We start from the raw sequence: 23,242 nt of genomic DNA, 5'->3' as shown, positions 1-23,242 counted from the left end.
TTTAGATCAAGTTGAGTTTTCCTCTGTTTGAAACAGAGTCATACACATCGCATTTTGACGTGTGGTTTTTCAAGTTTTCTGATTATCTATGATTTTTATTAAAAAAATTGTGTTATGTTTTTGAATTTTTCTTCTCATTAGTTTTAACCTTTTTTTCTTTCATATTTCTTGGCGTAGAGGTATCGAATCACAGCTTCCTTTCTTCCATGGCGTATAACTTAAAGGTACGTACATAGCGCAATCCAAACCATCCCAAATGATATAATTATATGCAGGGGGTTAAACCTCCAGTCTGGGAGAGATTCGGTGGGAGGAGGGTTCCACCCAATCCTCGCATGGTTTGTTTCACACGTGATTTGTGATCCTCATTTTGGGCAACCCGTGGTGGAAGCCTTTACTCGAGGAGGTGCTGCCGGTCCAGTGAATATTGCTTATTCTGGGGTTTATCTGTAGTGGTATATAATTGGATTGCGTACCAATGAAGATCTTTATACTGGAGCTCCTTTTCTATTATTTCTTTCTACGCTATCCTTGATAGGGGGTTGGTTACGTCTACAACCCAAATGGAAGCCAAGCCTTTTGTGGTTCAAAAATGCGGAATCTCGTTTCAATCATCACTTGTCATGACTTTTCGGGGTAAGTTCTTTGGCTTGGACAGATTCATGGAGATATAGAACATCATATAAGTTATCATGCTTGCATATCCATCATTTGAGTCTCCAACAATTATTCCAATAATTACATATCCGATTTGCCCTATGGACGAATGTAATGATGAGTCTCCAACAATTATTCCAATAATTACATATCCGATTTGCCCTATGGACGAATGCATACGTTTCATGCTTGTTTGAGTAATAGCAAGGAGATTCCCCAATATCATGCTAAGAATAGCTAGGATTTCCAGAAGAAGATGCCATTCGTTTGATGAGAAATAAAAAGGAATATCGGCAGCTGCCAAACGAAGCCTAAAGTGTGAGCTATTGAGCTAGTGCACAAACGGTGCGATGGTGGCTAAGCACATGACTGCACTGTGAACCCAGTCTGCTCCGCATGCAGTCGTTGATGCTCTTTAAAATCTCACATGCAGACGTTGCCTTTTGTTTTTCTTTTGGAAATGGAACTGCATCTATTAAGTTTACATTAGAAGGAACAGAGTCTGGTCAGAGGAGTACTCCCCCTAGCTGGTTCGCTATAACATGCCTCCTGTAAACAGCTTCAATAATTTGGTCATGCTATTCCGAATGATGAATCCCCATCCGCCGGTAGATAAAGGTTGCCTGTTCTGTTTGAAAGGGATTGGAGAGGGATTAAATCCCTTCAATCCTCTTGGGAGGGGGATTAACCGAACGAGGTCTACCTAGCTAATTCGGACGTTGCCACAAACTCCTCACTGGGGATGGGGGCTCGCGCATAGCTAAAGTTTCAGAAAACAATCCGAGTCTTCTTCTCTTGTGTGGTGTGGCTGACAAACATAGTGAACGGCTCGGAGAAATGCCCCGATATCAAAAAGATTGACAACATCAGGAGACTTTATATAGGCCACATACGGAGCACGCAAAATGGTTTGAGGTTGCCCGTCTAGTGTCCAAAAGCTAATCTCTCCTCGAATAAGCCCTGGGCTGACTGACAGCATAGTGAGGTAAAAAAAAAATAGGAAAGAGCTAGTGTAAGAAATGCTTTTTTCTATAAGATTAAGATGGTTTTGACTCTTGCCTGACTCCAGCTACATGTGGTTTGCGATATGTATATGTGCGTATAGTTGGAGGACAGTAATGCTGAACAGAAAATAAATTTTAAGAGTTTCCATTGGTTGGGGGGTGTTTGGGAGCATTCCACTCTAAATTTTTGAGCTCCACTCCAACTCCACCACATTGCAGCTCCACTCCACCAACTCAAAAAAATACCAGAGCTACATGTGGTTTCCTTTAGTTCTCCTTTCTTCTCCTTCAGTTCTTCTCCCACTTGTCGCTGCACCTCGCACGCCATCCAACCTCCAGACACTCCGGTGCAGCCACGTCCTCCTCGCAACCAACGACGTGAGCAAGCTGCAGCGCCTCTCCTGCAAGGCGACCAGCGGTGGCGGCCGCGTCCACCGGCGCGACGTGCTCCACGGCCTCGGCAGGCCGGGGCGGAGCGGCGCGCGGCGAGCCGGGGCGGCGCGGGACGCAGGGGCGGCGGGCGGGCGGCGGGCGGGCGGCGCGGCAGGCTGGGGCGGCGCGGCGAGCGACAGGCAGGGGCGGCGCAGGGCGCAGGGGCAGGCGGGTGGGCGCAGGGGCGGCGCGGCGGGCACGGGGCGCAGGGGTGGCAGGTAGGCGGCGGGTGGTGCGGCAGGTCGGGGTGGCGCGGCGAGCGGCGGGTAGGGGCGGCGCGGGGCGCAGGGGCGGGCTGGCAGGTGGCGCGGCGAGCGGCGTGCAGGGACGGCGCGATGGGCACAGAAGGGGCGACGAGCCTTTTTCTTTTTCTGAATCGAACCGGTATGTGTGTAACGAGTGGCAATGGTGGGTAAATACCCACCAACTTCACGAGGAGGTCTGTAAAAGGGGTTTTTGGAGCACCCCTTGAGGTACTCCACAAAAAACGTGGATCTATCCCTTGCTCCACCTTTTTCCTTGAGCCGGAGTTGCTGGAGCTAGACGCGTTTGGCTGCGAAATTTTCGGAGTTGGTGGAGTGGAGCAATTTTTCGTGGAGTGAAGTGCTCCAAACACCCTCTTAATAGCCCGACAGAAGAGAAACCCTGAGACATTAAATTTATCTATCGCCAACAGTAATAGGTTCATTAGAAACCAGTGTACCTTTCCTTACATAGGTATCTTAGCGGAATTTTCTAACTTAGCATTTGGGTGCTCAACCTGCTACAGCACTTTGTTTGATTTATTGGAGTTTGTATGGTCAGGTCTAAAGCAAAAAAAAAAGATGGCAAAAATATCAATGTGTACGTCAGTTCAACAGGAGAACCAACTAGTGTAATCGTTTCGCATTGTTGGTTCCTTTTTTTTACCAACTGACCGGTGAAAATGGGTACCATAGTCGGTTTGGAACTGCCAATAGAGAGCTGCAGTCGGTTCAGAGCAGGGTCAGTGAAATTGAAGACTTGGTAGTGGAGACATCGTGAGACCTTATATAAGCCATATATAAAGGGAAGACACAAAACAGGTTGAGGATGGCAGGAGCTAATGAGTATGCCTGCACATAAAGTAATCCCAACCATTCAATTCAACACTGACACTCAAACCCTGTGTATCTGAACCGACGCTGCAATAACATGCTTGGTGCATGCGTAGTACTGGAAACAACATAAATGGTATGAGATATTTGCTTCCACGGTTGATGAACAAAGGCCCTAACTTGCAAGAAAAAACACTTATTTTCGCTTCAGAGCAAGTTTTCATGATTATGGATAACTGAAGACCGGCTCCTTTTTCTCTTTTCATATGCGCGATGATTACAACAGGAGTTCTTTCAGTTATTGTTTATTATGAGGCAACAATGCATCACAACTTCAGAAGTGACTACTGTTATTTTTTCGGTGTGCCAGTATAACAAGGGTGTTACATGAGATGCATATAAACCATTATTTTTTAAGGCATTCCAAGTTAGTATGGACCGTCTATTTTGAGGCGATCCAATGGTTGATATCAGTTATTTTGTCTTGAGAGGTAATAGATGAAGCATTCAGTTATATATGGCATAACAAATAATGAAACAATAAATTGGCAACTTCAATTGGCAACTTCAACGACCGGACGGCCGGGGAGGGGGGGGGGGGGGTTGTGAAAATTCTCTTCGAGAATAAGGTCTATATCCTGATTGCCACTCCAAGCACACTTCGCTTGTAATCGTTAAGATGGCACAAGTCAATTCATGACAATCTCATCCGAATGTAGAAACGCTTAAAGCGTAGCGAAAGCAAAGTAAAACGAGACACCTAAAAGCTTGCACAAGAGGAAAAAATTTAACCATCACTAACGCCTTGCTTAACTAAGCATCCAAGGAATTAACTAAAGGCTTAACAAGGAATTAACACTGGTTAAGTAGCTAAACAAATATTGCAGCGATTATCTAGCAATTTCATGGATTAAAACAAAAGCCTCAAATCATACTTTAGTGGGCCTGCTTGCTTGCTGGGCCGTTGCTGTTCAGGATGGGCCGGCCTGCCGCTGTCCAGTGGGGAAACTTCCCCACGAACTGGGCTGCCACGGAGCTCCCGGCCTGCTTGCTGGAGCACCGGCCTGCCTCGGCAGCCGAATATTTTTTATTTTTTCTTTTCCGATTTTGCAGAAATAAATAGTCGATCGAAAAATTTGCAGAAATGAAGCTATACCGCCAGTTGAAACAGCGGTAAAGCCACTACCGCCAGTTGAAACGGCGGTTGGAGGGCCGGATCGCTGCACAACCTCCCCGTGTGAAACGGCGGTAGCTTGTTACTGCTGTACGAAATGGCGCTACCTTGGCTACCGCCGTTTGAAATGGCAGCAGGCTCCAAGGGCCTGGTTTAGCTGGGTTTATTTGGGTGTTGGATGCTATAGCTGGTTGAAACGGCTATAGTCGTTTGAACCGGCTATAGCTCTGTTTTAATTTTAATTAGTTATTTTTCGTGTAATTGTGTTTGATATTTTTACAAGTAAAATATGTAGATACATAGCTGTTTCCAGCTCTATAGTAGTCAGCACCCTCAGAGGATGGCGGAGATGGGGGACGATCTTTGTTGTGGTGGTAGCAGTGTTCTTTTTGGCTCCAAAAGCAAAAGCAGTAATCTTCTTTCTTTGTGTCAGACGCTTATAGCTCTGAGGACTTAATCTTTGTTATGGACAAGTTGGTCCGAATACCTCTGTCTTCAAGGGATCAGCAGATCCCCTAAACATCCTAGCACAAGACCACTCTTTGTAGCATCATCCTGGGGCTCTCTTCCAAGCTCAAATCTATCATTTCTATAAAACTTTTCTATAAGTAGGCCATATATACGTCCACTAACTCACAACTCTTCATGAGCCTGAACATATCAAGAGCATGGCCAAGTTGCTTAGTTCCACAAAGGACACCTATAAGGCCATGAAAAACACAGCTGTTGGAAGCACCCCACTTTCAAGCATAGCATCTACAAACCTCTTCCCTCTAATGATTCTCCCTGTCAAATAGAATAGATAGTACCTAACCCAGTCGGGTGAGCATCCTGCATTTCCCTCTATCATCAGGTATAAGATTCTATAAGCTTCTTTCACCCTTCTTGCTCGGTATAAACATGAAAGTAATATGATACATAGCTATTTCTTGCTCGGCCTAAACGAAATAATTGAAAATGATATAACTCCCGACCATTAGATACATAGCTGTTTCCAACAAGATTACGATAGATACAAATGAAATTCGTGCACAACATACGAATAAGAATGACTCTAGAGTGAACAATTAATTATAGATTGCAGTGGCATGTGCGGTATGGATGCTATCCTAAATCATTGCCATTGCTAAAACTACCATGCCTTAGGTAATTGAAATAGCCGAGGAAAGAGCCATGTCTACTTCCTAGTAGAATTGGCTCTGCGAGAACTGCGACGGCCTAGCTCCATAGTAGCCAGCACCCCCAGAGGATGGCGGAGACAGGGGGCGATCCTTGTTGTGGTGGTAGGGGCACTTGCACCATGGATCGGTACAAATCAAGTCACCTATGATGTTAACCACCCAAGGATTTGCATTAACTTCGGATTGAAGATCCTCAAACTTACGCTCCAGGTCAAAGATCTTGCATTTGAGGTAGTGGATGTACTCTTGGGTTGGTTCAGACCCACTTGGCATAGCGGCAGTTTCCTTCATCGAGATAAGATTGGACATGATTTTAGTTTGTAGGACGACAAGCTTAGGAAGAGTAATGAAGTAATAACTTGACTCACCAAGCCATACAGGCATTGAAAGAAAAGTCGGCTTCCATCACCGTAGCCATCATAGAGCTGGTAGACACAAACCACGACCACGCCTCGCTGCCCGCTGCGCTGCTCTGATCTGGTACTGGTCATACGTGAAGGGCTTTGGTGGGGCGATCTCGCTGAACTGCCCATTTAACTGTCGCTACAAAGATAAAGTGGATTATCACGGGACAGGGTAAGCATCTTCCTAATCCGACGAGTCATCATCCATGGCACCATTGGTCTCTGCTCTTTCCCTCTCCACCTGCTCAACTAACCCAGGGATGTCTTCCCCCTCATCAGCCTCCCCATTAGTCTAATAATTCCAACTACCCATGAAACAACTACATTCTAAATATCTATACATAATATAACCCTAGCATTGTGAATAATATTCATCTAAAATTAATCTACATAAATCAACAGACTAATTTTACTATCAAGTAAATACCTAAGCTAAATCCACTAAATTGACTAAGCTACATTTTTCTATGTCTCAAATCCACTAGACTAACTAAGCTACATTTTTCTATATCTCAAATCCACTAAACTAACTAAACTAACTACTAGATGTATCTACTACGAGCTAACCTAAACTAGGGGATCAGAAAAAAAAGGAACGGGGCTTCAATCTCCCCTCCCCTCCCCTTCTCTCTTCCTCCCTCCCTTTCTCCCTTCCTTTCTTTCCCTTCTCCTCCCTCCCTTCCTTCTTCTCTCCCTCCCTCCCTCCCTTCCTCTTCTCTCGCGTGGGCTCGCTTTGCTGCTTCTGGGTGTGGGGGGACTGAATGAGTAGGGCGTGCGCTCAGGGGTGACCGCGCTGTGCATTTTAAAGGCACCGAGGAGCTACCGCTATTTGAACTGGCGGTAGCTTTCCCGCTTCCGCCGGTTCAAATGGCGAGGCTTGCTACCGCCGGATAGAATGACGGAACAGCCTCGTCCCCAGCGTCGCTAGAATCTGTGTGCGGCCCGCCGGATGGGAGGACGGTAAACGGGATTCTGCGCTGACGTGGCGGGTGCAGGGAGCTACCGCCGTTTCACCCAGCGATAGCTTCTCTTACCGGCGGTTGAGACGGCGGTAGCCCTTTACCGCCATTTCAAGCGACGGCATAGATCTATTTCTGCAAATTTTTCGATCGACTATTTATTTGTGCAAAATCGTAAAAGAAAAAATATAAAAATAAAAAATTCCTCGGCAGCCCCACGCAGGGCCGCTGCCGTCCGGCCTACCTTGCCTGGGCTGCTGGCCCATTCGCTGGGCTGCTGCCTTGTCTGCTGGGCCGGCCTCCTGCGGACTGCAACAGGCCGAGCCGCAGGCATGCTGCGCCAAGTCCTGCTGGACTGCGTCTTCCGCCTAGCTGGCTGGAGCTAGCAATAAGTATTAAACAGGCCGCAAATTATTTACTATAGAGCATGAACACACACACAAAAAAAAGGACAAACGTGCCAACATGTTTGAAGCTAAAAAAATCCATAAATCTCAAACCGAACATTCAAATAAAATTTTGATTGCACCACTAAATTTTTTTTTATGACAAGGTTGACCATAGTTGGATGAATTTCTTTTAAAATATTTTTTTTAATAGTGACCAAGTACCTTCCATATGAGATATGACATGTAAAGCCCGAAATGAAAAATTGCCTAAAGTGTCCGGAAATTAAAAAATGTTAAATGTGTACAGCTGCATAATTGTCTGTTGTACATATGTGCCATACATCTACTCACAACAGTTAATGAATATGACTGAAATCTCTTCGATTTTGGTACAGTTGGTCACTTCGTATTGTTGAGGCCATGACATGAGATGTTGAGCAAGCATAGACAGTTTCGAGCATTCAAACATTTCCCTGCGTATTTTGTTTTCTTTGTTGCATGCTAAAGAGAGAAAAGCTGATTAACTGTAAGACACTCTTCATGGTGGGAAACCGAGAAGGCACACAGCTTAGGCATGCAATGCAACTTGTCTTAATATAGAGCCGATTCTTCTGTAATTCACGATTAGCAAGCGAGATTGCAGAACAACATAGCCACATGAAAGCTTATTTCGCTTCCTACATATTCAGCGTTTGCTGTGATTCTGAACATTATGTCACACGATAGCAGAAACAACTACGGAACAGAGAGCATGGCGAACAGGAACCTGGTAGTGTATCACGGCTGCTTGGGAAGGGAAGGAGAGAGCTTCTCGGCTTTGGCCTTGAGCTCCCCCTTGGGCCTCTGCGGCGCGTTCTTGGGGTTGGTGAACCAGGTGGTGTAGAGGAACTGCTTGTGCGGGCCGTCGTGGTCGCAGATGAGCCTGAGCTTCTGGCGCTCCCTCATCCACCGCAGCATGATCTTCATCTGCCTCTTGCTCGTCAGGCCTCTAAGCCCGACATCCTGAGGACCATGGAATGCAAAGATCGATCATCTCAATTGTTTGTCAAGCAAACATTCCGTCGAGCAGGTTGCGTGCGTGATGGGCGAGGGGCAGTGGGCGGTAGCTTGGCAACTGCGGGCGGTGGTGGGTGCTGATGTACCTTGACGTGGTCCCAGACGTCGGAGATGGTGAGCGGGCCGTGCTCCCGGACGACGTCGAAGATGGTGCGCGTGATGGACTGCGTCTGCTCCGGCGGCGCCGTCAGCTCGATCGGGGCCATCTTGGGCTTCCCCTTCTTGGCCGCCCACCGCGCCGCCGTTGCGAACATCGCCGGCCGGTCTACCCGCGGCACCCGTGCTTCCGATGTCGCCCTTCGCTATGAGCGCAGTGCACAGGCTGCTAGCCTGCAAAGCAACGGACTGACCGAGCGCGACGGGCTGCAGGTAGTCAGGTACGAGGGCGCACAAACCGTCCAAATTGACTATTCGTCCTATTTCAGTAAATATAAATAGGCTATGATCGTGTTCGTGCGTTACTCAAATCATAGATAAATGTCATTCTAATGTTCTAAACTGATCTTGAAGCAACATAATGTTCTAAGCTATTAGGAGCATCAATTTTAATGGCATTATCAACCAAGAATGAACAATGAACACTAAAGCGCACAATTGAGATGATGCCACATATAATTTCTTCATTATGCATATATGGAACGTACTATGCCTAATGCACATATAATTTGTACGGAAGGAAGCTTAATGGAAGGAACTCAGAACCATCCAAAAAATCAAGCAAAACTCTCATGATTAGGTCTAGGTCTTAAGCAGTCGCACCAAATCTCAGGCATGTCTTCAACTCAGCCAATGAGAACAAAAAGAATTAATCAGAATCTCAATAAAAATCACTATATTTATCAACATAATATTCTAACGTGCCTATGTCAATGACTTCATGAAACAATTGATTGTTCATGAGACAAATCATATCATCCATTATTGAAAACCACTGTTAAAGTACCATTACTTGCCTGGAGAGAAGGTGGTATATCTTTACTGTGATAGACACAAGTCAAAATATTATTCAAAGAACTGACAACCTCCTTCTTTTAAAGTTCCAGGGAGAAATCTCCAGTCCATCATATTCATCAGGACCAAGTGACATTTTATAGCTGACAAATATAGCAAGACTCACTTGTCTATAGGTTATGGCTCTCAGAAAAAAAAAAACAGAAAAAGTAACAGAAATGTTCTTAACATCACAACTACATCTTGCATTATGAGAAAATAAGGCATCCAGACCACAACCAGCTAGGAGATTTAACATGAGGTACTATTTTGGATTTTGAACTGCTCAAATATAACTTAAATAGGATCTTAGCTTAGTCTAATTATGATCACTAATCATAATTAATGCAGAATACTTAGATTAGACTAACCAGAGCCTTGAGCATCCATGAATTTGCCTCTGAAGTTGGTGTAGATGTTGATGTAGAAGTAGCAGTGAAGAATCTGACCATCAAATCAGGAGTAGAGACTCTCATTTTGATGATATGTGGCCTGAACATAGGTACGAGCTTTTACCCCTTTTAGTGCCCTTAGCAGTCCGATTTCTATGCCAAGAAGCCACCGCCAAGAAGCTCGTCAAGGACATGCACTACGAGGCGCGACGTCTGCAGATGCTATATGCATCACACCAGCAAGGCAGCCTGAGCCTTGATGAATACAAGGAAAAATGGGTAGGCGAATTCATTTCTTTATTCTCACACCCAATACTGCATATTTTCTAATCCTTTTGCATTTTTGCCGTAGACGTCATCACATGATGGTCAGGAGTGCTCCCGGTTCAAGGCATGGGTTATGTCCAGAAAGGGCAAGGCAACGGCAAACATCGACTTCAACCCGGAGGACCCGCCCGAGGCATACAGCCATCCAAGCATCCACAGCCGCATCGCCGAGTACACATCAATGACAAGGGAGGTTCATGGGCCAGAAGAGTTCGATCCGAGCTCTCAGGATATTGATGCAGAAATTGTGATGAGGGTGTGATGAGAACATGTCTTTCTCATTTCTAGTGAGTTAGAGGGCTCCCAAGTTAAGCACAACCAAGGGCAACACATCCCAAAGGTGCTCAACCTTCCCCAAGGGCCAGCCACCCCTCTATGTGTAGATGGAGGGGACAAACTAGCCGTTTTCCCCTTTTTCCCGAGCTGTAATAGCTCTCCCGGACAGTCTAGGGTCCATCCCTAAATAGTTCGCCGTTCTATGAAACTAGTTGTTAGGTTCAAACATGAGCAAACTGGGGACTGGCAGACAGTCCGCCCCTTAGGCCGGACCGTCTGTAGTACAAGCCCCAACGGCTGCTGCAGCATTTAATGCGTGTCAGAATGGACCATTACAGGGGTTGTGGACCGTCCGCCCTTATAGGGCCGGACCATCCGCCCCATGCAGGCTGTCCGCAGAAAACAACTGCAGACCGTTCGCCTTTGAGAAATAAATTCTCAGCCTGAAAACGTGTCTCTATCTAGGTTTAGCTGACCACCCACCACCTAGGGCCGGATCGTCCGCCCTTATACAGTTAGAGCTCTTTTCCAACACCTTTTTCTTCTCATCTTTTTCACTTTCTCAAACTAAGTTAGTCCATATGTATGCAATGCAATGGTTTGAGCAAAGTGACACTATTGAACCGGCAAGCAAATGAAATTTACCCCTCTTGATAGTACAACTATCAAGCCTATTAATCCAGTCAATTTACATCCGCTAAGCACCTCTTGACCATTTCTTCAACCCCTTTGCAAAAGTGCCAACTCCACAAGTGTACCACCTTATGTGTGAGTGAGTTAGCATTTTCACAAACATTTTTCAAAGGGTTTTCACTCTCTTTACCACGCCACTCGATCCTAGCAACATCGCAATGTTAGATCGCTCAAGTGGCACTAGATGACCGATATGCAAACAAGTTTGCCCCTCTTGATAGTACGGCCATCTATCTTAAATCCGGTCATAAACTTCTCTACACACCTATGACCGGTGAAATGAAATGCCCTACAAATATACCTTTGCCTTGCGCATTCCATTTCATCTCCTCAAATGTTGATGCAACATATGCACCAACCATATCACAAATGATATGATCCACTTCAAGTCATCACGTGACTTTATTGGTTCATCGATCTTGACCTTACTTGCTTTTCAACATTGCATTGGTCCATCGACACCAAGTCTTTGCTCAAGCATCCCGCCACGCGGTCCAGCGCTTCAAAGCCTCTGACTTGCCCTTCACACTTGTGACCGGTCCATCAAGCCAAGTCTTGTCTTGATGTTCTCCACCTAGTCACATGACTCCATGTCATGTCTCATATGCAATGAGCTCCTTCATCACATAATTACCTATGGACTAATCACCTATGTATTTCACTTAAACACATATTAGTCCACCTAGGTTGTCACTCAATTACCAAAACCAAACAAGGATCTTTCACATGGAGGTGTGAATGAGCAATGTGCGAGTCATGTTATTAAGGGTGCGTAGGACATGCTCGGCTTTCCCATTTTGGGAAGAAGTGTAGGGACACGAGAGGCGCAAGTGGATACCCTGAGACGTCAAAAAGGATGTGAGAGTCTTATTGACAAACTCGGTCCCGTTGCTAGCTTGGACGCTTCGAACAGGAAGACTAAACTGTGTGTGAGCATAGGTGCAGAAATCAGTGATGTGTGAGGCAACTTCAGACTTGTGAACTAGAGGAAACGTCCAACAAAAATGCGTAGTCGTCCAAAATGACTAGGTAGTAGCGATAACCAGATATGCTAGCTACGGGAGAAGTTCAAACATCACAGTGAACTAACTCAAAAGAAACAGAACTGCAAGACCTAGAATGTGAGAAAGGTAACTGCACATGTTTCCCTAACTAACATGAATGACATAGAGTATGACTATCTTTATTACAAGCAACGGATGAAGTTTGTCTAAGTGTGGCAATGGCGGCAGGACCAGGATGACCAAGACATAGATGCCACAAACTGGAGAAGATGGCAAGGCCGGCGTGGGGCGCTGCAAAGCTGGTTGCTGGAGGCATGGTGTAAAGATCGCCGGCGCTATTGCAGCGAAGAAGCACGCGTCTAGTCAGAAAATCCTTGATAGAAAAACCAAAAGCGTCAAACTCTATGGTGTAGTTATTGTCCTTAGTAAACTGACGGATAGAAATCAGATTACGAATCAGAGAAGGAACAACAAGGATATTGTTAAGATGAAAGAGAGAGGTAGGGGTGGTAAGGGTGGAGTTGCCACGGCACGTGATAGGAACGGTGTGACCGTTACCGACAGTAATGGAGGAGTGAGAGGGAGGGAGTCGGGAAAGAAGAATACCATCCTAGGACAACATGTGGCCGGATGCACCTAAGTCAACCACCCAACCGCCGTTCTGCAACGCCATCTGGTTTAGGGCAGCAACCAGATCCGCCTGGTCCCAGATTAATGCTTGAGTAGGCACTTGAACAGGGGCATAGGCGGCGTGGGCCTACGGAGGGGGGTCGAGGAGACCAGGGGTGCCCACACGCCAGCCCCTACCGCCCAACGAATGCTGACCGCCAGCCTGCTGGAAGCCCGTGGCGCCGTAGGAGCCGGCCCCTGGACTGAAGCAGAACCACGGGCCGATGGGCCATGAGGGCCCACCGTGGTGAGAGCTACCGCCGCCAGGGGGCGCCTAGAAGCCGCTGCCGCCCTTCTTCTGCCACTTCTTCTTGCCGCCACCGCCGCCGCGGCCGCTACGGCCACCGCCGTGGCCGCTACTGACGCCGCCGCGACCGCTGCTACTGCTGCCGCTGTCGTCTCCAGTCTGGACAGAACCAAACGACAGGCGACACCCGCCCGTACAACTGGAGGACGAAGACAACAAGGAGGTCCTGACGAGGAGGGCGGTGGAGTTGGAGATGTTCTCCTCATTGGCGAGGCGAAGTTCTTTCAGGGCGAGCATGTCCCACGCCTGGGTGAAGGATGGGAAGCCAGCGTTGGAGTTGGCGATGTCGTCGGCGGTGTCGGAGAAGCGCAGGTTGAGGCCGTGGAGGAGGTTCAGGACAAGCTAGGAGTCCTGAACGGGATGGCTAACATCAGAGGGCATCGGCGAGGGTCTTCATGTGGCTGTAGTACTCGGTGATGGAGGAGTCGCCTTGTGTCATGGAGTGGAAGTCGTGGCGAGATGGCGAGCCAAAGATCCCAGGTGGTCTGATCATCATCGGTTATGGCGAGATCGAGGACGGAGTCGTCGATGGAGCCGAACAACCAGGAGCGGACGCAGCAATCCGCTTGATCCCAGTTGGGGTCCTGGGGGCAGGGCGCCACCGTGCCATCGATGTGTGACTTGAGGCTGAACTTGCCACACATGGACTTGAAGAAGGATGCCCATCTGGAGTAGGCATTGGACTTCATCGTCAGCGTCACGAGGATGTGAGACTTGATAGAGACGGTGGCATAGGGGTGGACGGCGGGCGGCGGCCCCGGGTACATGATGAAGCCACCGCCGCTGTTGTCGGGCGTGTCGCCGGTAGGAGGATCTTGGGGCACACCGCCAAAGGAGCCGCCGATGCCAAGTGGCGGCATAGATGCACCGCCGTTGGCAGCAGGAGGCAGTCCAGGAGGCCACACAGGATTAGCAGCAGGAGCGGTGGTGTCACCGGACATAGAGGGGTCAGCGGAGGACATGACGCATGATTGGGGGTTGGGGGGGAGAAGGTCGGGAAGCCGGTCGGGGAGGTGCAACGGAGGGTGGTTGGCGGCGGCGTAGCAGGGGGGACGCCGCCTAGGGTTGCACGGATCAGGAGGGAGGCGCAGGGAGAGGAGGCCCACGATCTAATCTCGTGATACCATGTAGAGAAGTAGATGGGAAAACACCACACACCCTAATGGGGGGTGACCTCTATATATATGGCCAATATGGCTTGGAGTAGAAGGAATACATCAAGTGTATAAGAAAAGGATAAATACATCCTAATATACACATATACTTCCTAATAGTTTTAATGGAACGTGCATGTAAAAAAAATAAAGGACCTGATTGAGGAATCATGGAAAGATATTAATGAAGAGTGGCTTAATCCTGATAATGCACAACCGAAGGAGTGACTTGAGAGGATGCTCAACCTAACAAGAACGATGGAGTATATGTACAAGCAAGGGGATGCGCCTACAGCTAGTCATGCCATAAATGGCACTATCAGCTCTTTGTTCGTGGAGTCCTTTACCGATATTTAGTTATGCTGCAGTTCAGTCACGTGTTGTGCAACAAAATTGTAATATTCATATGTTGCGCATGATGAACATATATGCTTCGTATTTGAGCTGCTTAATTAATTAGCCAAGTGGATTTTTTTTTGTTGCTGTACTGGTAGCTTTGGTGGATGGTAGTGCAATCAATAAGTTGCTTAGTAAAGCTGAAAATGTTTTCCACAATATAAGTTGTTGTACTGGTAGCTTTGGTGGATGGTAGTGCATCGACGGTAATGAGCAAGCACAGCAACTGCATCCATCATGCGTGAGGCATGGAGCCATGGTTCCGACCCAGACAGTACCCAGATTGTCCGTGGCTCAAGCAGGTTAATTTAGCCGATGATTAAGTGTGATCTGCATGTGATAATTATGGTCAAAATATTATTTGTCTCTAGGAAATGTTTTTTAATAGTTTTTTATAATTGATTTCTAATTGTTGATACTATCATAGTAATAGTAATAGTACAACATTTAATAGACGGGCATTGAGAAAGGAAACAAATTGAACAGGCCAAATGGGGATGTTATTCGCATTTGAAGCCAAAACTGATGCAAATATCAGTACGTATGTGTGCTTTGATTTAGAATCTAAAGCGCTTATGCATGCATTGAAATTCAAAGGCAGCTTCTGATCGAAGAACACAGCATCCCCCAAAAAGGTTCAGCTTTATGTCACGACAGTGACCATGGTTCACTATTATTTAGAGATTTTCTTGAGAGAAATAAAAAACTACCGAGAGAGATAATTCATTTGATAATTTATTATGTTTCCATGCCTTGTGACCATAACTAAAATTGCTATAAAAAATAAAAAAATGCAAAAACTCAACTAAAATTTAGGTATGTTTTCGTCAACGCACATAAAAGTAACTTTTTATAATCTCATACTGCTTGTAAGTTTCATTTGTTTTCATATTCCCTCTGCTGCATTTACCATCTAAATGGCTTGCAAGGATCCCTCTCAGTCCACAAACTTCACCATGTAATGTAGCTCTCAGATACCTATATTGAGCCTTATAAACAGGTCATATGATTATTTTTCTTCTAGTATCAATATGCATGGATATGATGATATGATGGGTTCAGGTATGTGTTCGACCAAAGGGATCTTGCAAATATGCGAACACGAACAATGATGTACAAAGGGAAGACAAGTACGAGCCGGTGAACCACATAGGAGATCAAGCGCTATATGGACAATCAACACAATTACACAAATAGAGGGAATTTGAAAACATAACAGATGAGTTTTTTTAATATTCAGCAAAAAATTATGCTTTCAGAATTACTTCTTGGAACCTAAGGTCCTGAAAATTTCAGTAGCTCTACGCCAGCATGCCTGGCCGTAACACCAGGCCAGTCTCAGTCTGTGGCGTATGAGCATGCATGTCACTTGGTTTATCTCTACTGCATCTAGATTAAGTTTACCCATGTTGCTTATCCTCCCCCTCAGTCTTAGGTTTCCATAACATTGTGCATGTTATTTCCGTGAACTTCAGAAACATGATAGCATCGGATTCAGTCTGATCATGCTGTGTAAGCTAGAAAAGGACGTTTAAACTCAAGCATTATTTAAGAGGTCGATGTCGACGTAACTAGACTTAATAAGTCTTGTCAATTTTTTATGTGTCAGCATGAGACTTTATTTAATCAATGAATTTGGGCATAATCTTGTGCTGATTCGTCTAAAAAAAGAAAAAAAAGCCTTATTTTGTATGATTTGTGAAAAGCAAGACTAGTGGCCTGAAAACGACAAGATGGAAATGTGCATAGCAGAAACCATATACCAAGGAACTGATGCGCTGCAAGATTGTCAAAAGTTGTGTTCCTGAATCAAGCATAATGTAAGCATCCCACGATCCAGGATCCATAAAGAGTTGAGTAATCACAAAGGCAAACCCAATAAGATTGTAAAAGCTGGCCTTTGAAAGAAACATTCAGGAAGTTTGTCTAAGCTTCTTTTCAGCCTTTCAAACCTGAAACTGGCCAGATCCATGTGCCAAACATCTGGAATTGAAGGAGCAATTTCGTGAACTCCGTCAGGTCTTTAACAAAAGTGCTTAGTTAGGACGAATAGCTTTTTCTTTCTAGAAGGAACTTTGTCTGAGTTGTTTCCTGAATTCAAATCGGAAATGACCTTGTCTTAGTGGCAAACATCCGAAACGAGCTGTATCTTATGATTGACAGATAAAGAGCTTCAATCAAGGTTTCGTGCTCTCCATACTTCGTACCAATCACATAAATATATAATTCTAGCGGTGTGAATGAGAATGACTGAGAATGACGCGCCAGGCTGAAATTTAGGTCCCATGCTGTTAGCGTTTATGCTAAAGTCTAGTTGATTCATTCTTAAGCAAATTCCGGCTTCAGGAAACACGCTCATTTCATTTGGAGCCCTACGGACCAATTTGCTTATTTTTCTAGTGTTCACAGCTCATAAGAACATGCCTTTGTGCTCTCCATCAGAAAGCGATCGCTATCTAAAGGTTAAGGGGTGAAAACGGATTGGAATAAAGACATATATTGGTAGTAGTACCAAAATACATTTACAAATGTAGATAGTCTTTCACGAACGCAGAATGAACATATAGGAGATGAGCTGGGTATAAATATTGTCGATCAAGAATTTTATTTTCAGATATTAAGTAAAAAAACAAAAAGAACCAGCGGTTAGCCAATTAAATCAAATGATAGTACTATATATTGTTGAAGATGATTAGAGCCTAGTGAATGAATGGCTCGAATTTTCCTCTTTTTTGAGAAATTTTGGGTTGATCTCTTTTCCTAGCGTGCCTCGTGAGGAATGACATGGACGCCTGGAAAAGGAGTCTAATAGTAGTACTAAGGTTTTAGTGAAGCTAAACTTCAATTGTCCTTTTATTTGTTTTTAATTTTATAGAATATTTAGTTGTGTTAGAATTTTAAACTTGCGTTTCATGGATAGCCTCTTCTTATGATTTTCTCCAAAGCGGAATCTCAACATTCGACAGGCTATGGAATCATCGGTTGTTAAGCATGTGATTTGTAAGCTTTATAGGTCCCAAGGGTGAAACCTTAAGGAAGATTGTCTCAGCTTCTTTTCAGCCTTTCAAACCTGAAACCGCCCAGATCCATGTGCCAAACATACGCAAATTGAAGGAACGATTTCTTGCAAGTCACCGTCAGGTCATCAACAAAGGTGCCAAGTTAGGACGGCTAGCTATTTTTTCTGAAACAAACAGTCAGGAACCTTTTTGTCTAAGTCATTTCCTGCATTCGCATCTGAAATACACTGGTCTTTCTACCAAACATCGGAAACAAGCTGCATCTTATGACTGGCAGACAACGACCAAGGTTTCTTGCTCTCCGTAATACATAGTTTCATACTGATCGCTTAATATATAATTCCAGCGGTTTGAATGAGAATTACGCACCAGGCCATGTTCCCTTTGTCAATTTCATTTTTAAGCAAATTCCGGCTTCAGGAAACATGGTTCTACTTTGCAGCCCTACGGATCAATTTTCTCATTTCTAGTGTTCCCCGCACATGATTACAGGGTGAAAACGTATTGGACATAGACATATGGATGATCTCGGACATGGATAGTGGCAACTACATTCACAAATGTGGATAGTCTTTCACGAATGCAGATTGAATACGTGATGCGCTGGGCATGGATATTGTTAGTAATGATTTTTTTTTCAATTATTAAGTGAAAACAACAAAGACCTAGAGGTTAGCCTTTCAGATCCAATAGCAGTACTATTATCAATAATTATTAGAGCCTAGTGAATTGATGGTGAGATTTTTGTTTTGAGAATTTTTGAATTTATCTCATTTTCTAATACAATTTATGAGGATTGACATGAGGGCTCGAAAAGGAGTCTAAAAGATTGTAGTGGAGCTAAATATCTATTTGTATTTTTGTTTATTTTTTGTTTTCTAGAATATCTTAGTGATGTTAGAATTATAAACCTGCATTTCACGGGTTACTTCCAACTAATAAGACTACGCTAGCGATGTTCAAATTTCAATTTAATTCATAATTCAAACATATAAATACTTCAAAAAATGATAAGAAGTTTGCATTACTTTTTTAGGAAGAACTTTGCATTACTTACCTCTTTGGTGCTGAAACATGCCTTAGGCCTGAATCAAATTGGCCTCTAGGCCCAACTATCCAAATATAGTATCCGACACCTAACTATCAGGATATTATATATTTCAAAAAAAAAATCTCAAATATCCACCACCATCTGTGGATATTAGTCGTGCTTATTCGTCTCCTATATCCGTATTGATTTATAAGTGTTCCTATCTGTATATGATATCCTATCATAAGTATCCAAACTACTTCACGCGAATGGACAGCCAAGATATATCCGTCTCATTTTCACTACTGAAGATCACATCTAAGATTGGTGTAAATTTTTATCACATCTTCCTTGTCCAATCTTATGTGCTGCCTATTAGTACGTGATAGAATATAACGTGGAAAGATCTAATGATTACCATGAGACAGCTCTATGCAAATCAAACGCTAATGAAACCAAAAGGTATTGCATTAATTATTTCTTCTGTTATCAAATAATCAACATAGAACAAATGAAATAATCATGTAACTACTACATACAGTAAACATGCCTAGACTAATTTCATACGAAAAACATGAAAAAACCAGTACTCTGCAATCCTACTGATGCCTAGAAGAATTTCCTCGTCGCGAGGATCTCATGGATCGGGCGGTCCGGCACGGGAATGAACTTGATCGCCCATCCAATCGGCCACGACATGGCAGCTATGGCGACGCAGAACCCCCACTGCGCCAACCCAAGCCTCTGTGTGCCGGCGAACCTCGTCAGCAGCTCCACCATCACCACCTGCATGGCGAGAGTCACGGCGATGATCCCCAGGAACATCCTGTTCCTGAGCACGCCGGCGAAGACGTTCTTCTTCTCGATCTCCCGCGCGTTGAACTCGTTGAACACCTGGCAGAGCACGAAGGCGTTGAAGATCATGGTGCCGTTGGCCTTCTCGCCGACGCCGAAGACGTCGCGGCCGCGGTACTGGAGCGCCAGCAGCACGGCCACCTGGAACGCGGCCTGCGCGGCGAGGTTGCGCCACATGGCGTTGCTGATGAGCGGCGCCGTGCGGCCGATGGGCGGGTGGCGCATGAGCGCCTTGGTGGGCTTGTCCGTCGCCAGTGCCAGCGCTCCCATGGTGTCCATGATCAGGTTCACCCACAGCAGCTGCACGGTCGTCAGCGGCATCTTGCCGGAGGTCAGCGCCGACACCAAGTTGATGATTAATGCGGCGACGTTGACGGTGAGCTGGAACTGGATGAACTTCTGGATGTTGTTGAAGACGCAGCGGCCCCACCGGGTGGCGGTCACCACCGTGTCGAAGTTGTCGTTCATGATCACGATGTCGGAGCTCTCCTTGGCGACCTCGGTGCCCTGGATTCCCATGGACAGGCCTACGTCGGCCTCCTTGAGCGCCGGCGCGTCGTTGGTGCCGTCGCCAGTGACCGCGACAACGTGGCCCTTCTGCTTCAGGCGCTGCACCAGCACCAGCTTGTCCATGGGCAGCGACCGCGCCATCACACGGATGCGATCCACGATCTCCAGCTGCTCATCCGCCGACATGGCGCGGAACTCGTGCCCCTCGATCACAATCCCGTCGCGATCGCTGTCCGAGATGATGCCGCACTCCCTGGCAATGGCACGCGCCGTGAGAACGTTGTCGCCGGTGACCATCTTGACGGCGACGCCCGCCTTCGTGCAGGCCTCGATGGCGGTCCTGACCTCCGGCCGGCACGGGTCCTTCAAGCCAACGAAGCCCAGCAATGTCAGGCCCTCGTCGTCGATCTTCGCGTCCTCTCCGTCGGCGACCTTCTTGTAGGCGAACGCGATGCACCGAAGGCTGGCCGCCGCCATGTCGCTGATGACCTTCTCGAGCTCCCTCCTCTGCTCGACGCCGAGCTCGCGCACCTCGCCGTCCGCACCGACATACGCCGAGCAGCTCGCCAGGACCATCTCCGCGGCGCCTTTCCAGTGCGCGATCACCGCGCCGGTCGCGTTGTCCCTGACCAGCACGCCGCTGCGCTTCTTGTCGGAGTTGAAGGCCTCGACGCGCAGCACGTTGCAGCTCCTCCTCAGCGCGTCGGCGTCCATGCCGAGCTCCTCCACGCCCCACGACAGCAGCGCCTTCTCCGTCGGGCTCCCCGATATCTCCGGCGGTGAGACGTTGTCCGGCCTGTACACGCTCCCCGTCGTGTTCAGCCCCGCTCCCTGGCAGAGCAAGCCGACGACGCCGCCGTCGACCGCGCCCGCCACCGCCTTGGAAGGTCGGTCGGTGCCGACCCAGAACTCGGTCACCTTCATCTGGTTCAGCGTGAGCGTTCCTGTCTTGTCGGTGCAGATGGCGGTGACGGAGCCCATGGTCTCGCACGCCGACAGCGTGCGCACCAGGGCGTGCTCCTTGGCCATCCGCTTCATGGAGAATGCCAGCGTCAGCGTGACAGCGAGCGGGAGGCCCTCGGGGATGGCGACGACAATGATGGTGACGGCCTGCTGGAATATCCCGACGAGCCCGCTGAAGACGGCGTTGAAGGTGACATGCTGCCGATCGAAGATGGGCCTGCCCTGTTCGTCCCTGGTGCTGCCGGTGAAGTGGCGCGCGGTGAGCACGGCGAAGACGAGCACCGCGACGGCGACGCCAACCTTGCCGATGCTGGAGGTGAGGCGCTCGAGGCGCTCCTGCAGCGGCGTCGGCTCCGTCTTCTCCCTGGTGATGCTGCTCATCATCTCGCCCCACGCGGTGTCCGTGCCGACGGCCGTGACGAGCATCTGGCCATAGCCGTCGAGCACCTTGACGCCGGAGGCGAGGAAGGGGCTGTCGTCGGCGCCGACGTGCACGGGGTGAGGCTCGCCGGTCATGCTTGACTCGTCCACCTGCAGCGCGTGCCCGTCGAGGAAGACGCCGTCGGCGGGGACGGCGTCGCCGATCTTGAGCACCACGACGTCGCCCACGACGACGTCGAAGATGGAGACCTCCTGCCTGCGGCCGCCGCGCACGACGGTGACCGCGACGTCGTCGGACTGGCTGGCCAGCCTATCGAACCGCTTGGCCTGGCCGTGGTTGCTGACCGCGGAGACGGCGGCCACCAGGAACACGGCAAGGAAGATGCTGACTCCGTCGTACCAGCCGTCCCTGAGGCCGTGCTCCTTGATGCCGAAGCCCAGGGACACGGCGGCGCAGAAGAGCAGCACGATCAAGAACACGTCGCTGAGCGCCTCCCACACGTGGCGCCAGAACCCTTTGGGCTTCCGGCGCGGGTACGTGTTGGCGCCGAAAGCCTCGCGGCGGCGGCGCAGGTCGCCCTCGTCGCCACAGATGCCGGCCTCCGCGCCGGACGCCAGCGCGGCGGCGATCCCAGCGGCGCCGCCGAGGCGGCGGAAGCAGTCGACGCGCTTCTCCTTGACCAGGCCATTGAAGTCCTGGTCGTCCGCGGCGACAGAGAATTCCACCGGCGCGGCGTTGGCAGACTTGGATGCGTCGGCCGCGTCGGCGTCAGTGTCAGCATCAACATCGTCGTGGATCTTGATGGTGACGTAGGAGCCCGTGCGGCGCAGGATGTCAGCGGAGAGGAGCGCGAGGCGGGCAAGTCGGGCCAGGCGGTGGCAGGTCCGGATGACGTTCCCGGCCTTCCTCCACCTCTTCATCCACCGCGTCGGGTCCGCCGTGGACCTGCCGACGGCGATCAGGTAGTCGGCGGCCATTCGTGCAAAGCCAAGCAGAGATGCGAAGACAAGTCCGATTAATTTGTACAAAAGCTCGACCTATCAGCAGCAAGGATGAATGAACCAAAAAAAATCGATCGAGCAAGGATCAGCAGCTTCTTCGCTGGCGCAAACACAAGATGATGATGGTCCAATGCAAGGTGTGTGAATGCAGAGGGTGCTAGTTCGATGGGGACAGGCTCAGATGACGGCGGCCGGGGACAATGGCTGACGATGATCCCGGTTTGTTGGGTTTTGCAAGGTGCGAGGTATGGTATATAGTCATGGTGATGGGGGAAGTTGCCAGGAAGCCGCTGATGACCTTCAGGAGGAAGGTTTGTTCAGTTCGAAGCTGCCGTTTGTTCATGGCAGTTTTTAGGTTCAGGTCATGATGCTTCGAGGGAAACAAGGAAACTTCCGGCTGGCTCTGTGAACAACGTCGATATTCCAAATGAATTTTGTCGAAATTGTAGAGATGTAGATGCAGAGTTCGCGTTGCACACAAGGATGCAAATTTAAATGGAGGAAGGTGCGGGGAAACTAAACCAACAGATTTACAGCCGTAGACTCGTAGTAAATTTAACTCATAGTTAGGTACATGCAGCAGCGTGGAACGGGCGCAAATCTGCAATGCTAATTCTGCGATAACCGTAATCATTTTTCATTTTTTATCCCGACAGGCACGCTCCTCCATGCGCGTGGACCTCACGATGGTCTTATCGTATTTCTTCTCTTTCATTCTCTTTCCTCTCCTATTCTCACATCTTCCTCATCTCAAATCTGGTGGAGAGGATAGAGCACCCGAGCTCCAGTAATAAGCTACTCGGCAGCTATCGGTGTTTAGACCCGGCAACCTACTGAAGGGGGTGTCCGAGGTAGTGTTTTGCTTGGTGGAGCTCGTCGCAATGCTAATTCTGCGGATAACCGTAAGCACACTTGCGACCGGTCGATTTTTTATCCCGACA

The 23,242-nt window shown here is 47.8% G+C and overlaps 3 protein-coding genes across 3 annotated transcripts; all 3 read right to left on the bottom strand.

Moving 5' to 3' along the window:
• Positions 1–607: 607 nt before the first annotated feature.
• Positions 608–5,797, bottom strand: LOC140221135 (NAD(P)H-quinone oxidoreductase subunit 2 A, chloroplastic-like). Its single transcript, XM_072290462.1, has 2 exons — positions 5,728–5,797; positions 608–954 (listed from the first exon to the last, which is right to left on the bottom strand). Exons 1-2 carry the CDS (start codon positions 5,795–5,797, stop codon positions 608–610), a joined length of 417 nt encoding a protein of 138 aa, XP_072146563.1.
• A 2,025-nt stretch (positions 5,798–7,822) lies between these two features.
• LOC117839583 (uncharacterized) lies at positions 7,823–8,721 on the bottom strand. The gene is made up of 2 exons (XM_034719956.2): positions 8,419–8,721; positions 7,823–8,278 (listed from the first exon to the last, which is right to left on the bottom strand). Exons 1-2 carry the CDS (start codon positions 8,584–8,586, stop codon positions 8,054–8,056), a joined length of 393 nt encoding a protein of 130 aa, XP_034575847.1. The 5' UTR covers positions 8,587–8,721; the 3' UTR covers positions 7,823–8,053.
• A 10,319-nt stretch (positions 8,722–19,040) lies between these two features.
• On the bottom strand, positions 19,041–22,607 carry LOC117837045 (calcium-transporting ATPase 7, plasma membrane-type). The gene has a single exon (XM_034716607.2). The coding sequence runs from the start codon at positions 22,275–22,277 to the stop codon at positions 19,200–19,202; it is 3,078 nt and encodes a 1,025-aa protein (XP_034572498.1). The 5' UTR covers positions 22,278–22,607; the 3' UTR covers positions 19,041–19,199.
• Between the last annotated feature and the right edge of the window lie 635 nt (positions 22,608–23,242).

This window comes from Setaria viridis, chromosome 9 (assembly GCF_005286985.2).
Source record: "Setaria viridis chromosome 9, Setaria_viridis_v4.0, whole genome shotgun sequence".
NCBI classification, from domain to species: Eukaryota; Viridiplantae; Streptophyta; class Magnoliopsida; order Poales; family Poaceae; genus Setaria; species Setaria viridis.
The sequence above is the reverse complement of the archived record's forward strand: the minus strand, read 5'-3'. Positions and strand labels throughout refer to the sequence as shown.

What these genes read in the sequence shown, in the direction of transcription:
- LOC117839583 (XM_034719956.2), bottom strand. Translation starts at nt 8,586, where the DNA reads ATGTTCGCAACGGCGGCGCGGTGGGCGGCCAAGAAGGGGAAGCCCAAG. An exon ending in ACGTCTGGGACCACGTCAAG is followed by an intron (nt 8,279 to 8,418) that starts GTACATCAGCAC and finishes CATGGTCCTCAG; the next exon opens with GATGTCGGGCTTAGAGGCCT.
- LOC140221135 (XM_072290462.1), bottom strand. Translation starts at nt 5,797, where the DNA reads ATGCCAAGTGGGTCTGAACCAACCCAAGAGTACATCCACTACCTCAAA. An exon ending in CAAGATCTTTGACCTGGAGC is followed by an intron (nt 955 to 5,727) that starts GTAAGTTTGAGG and finishes TTCGTTTGGCAG; the next exon opens with CTGCCGATATTCCTTTTTAT.
- LOC117837045 (XM_034716607.2), bottom strand. Translation starts at nt 22,277, where the DNA reads ATGGCCGCCGACTACCTGATCGCCGTCGGCAGGTCCACGGCGGACCCG.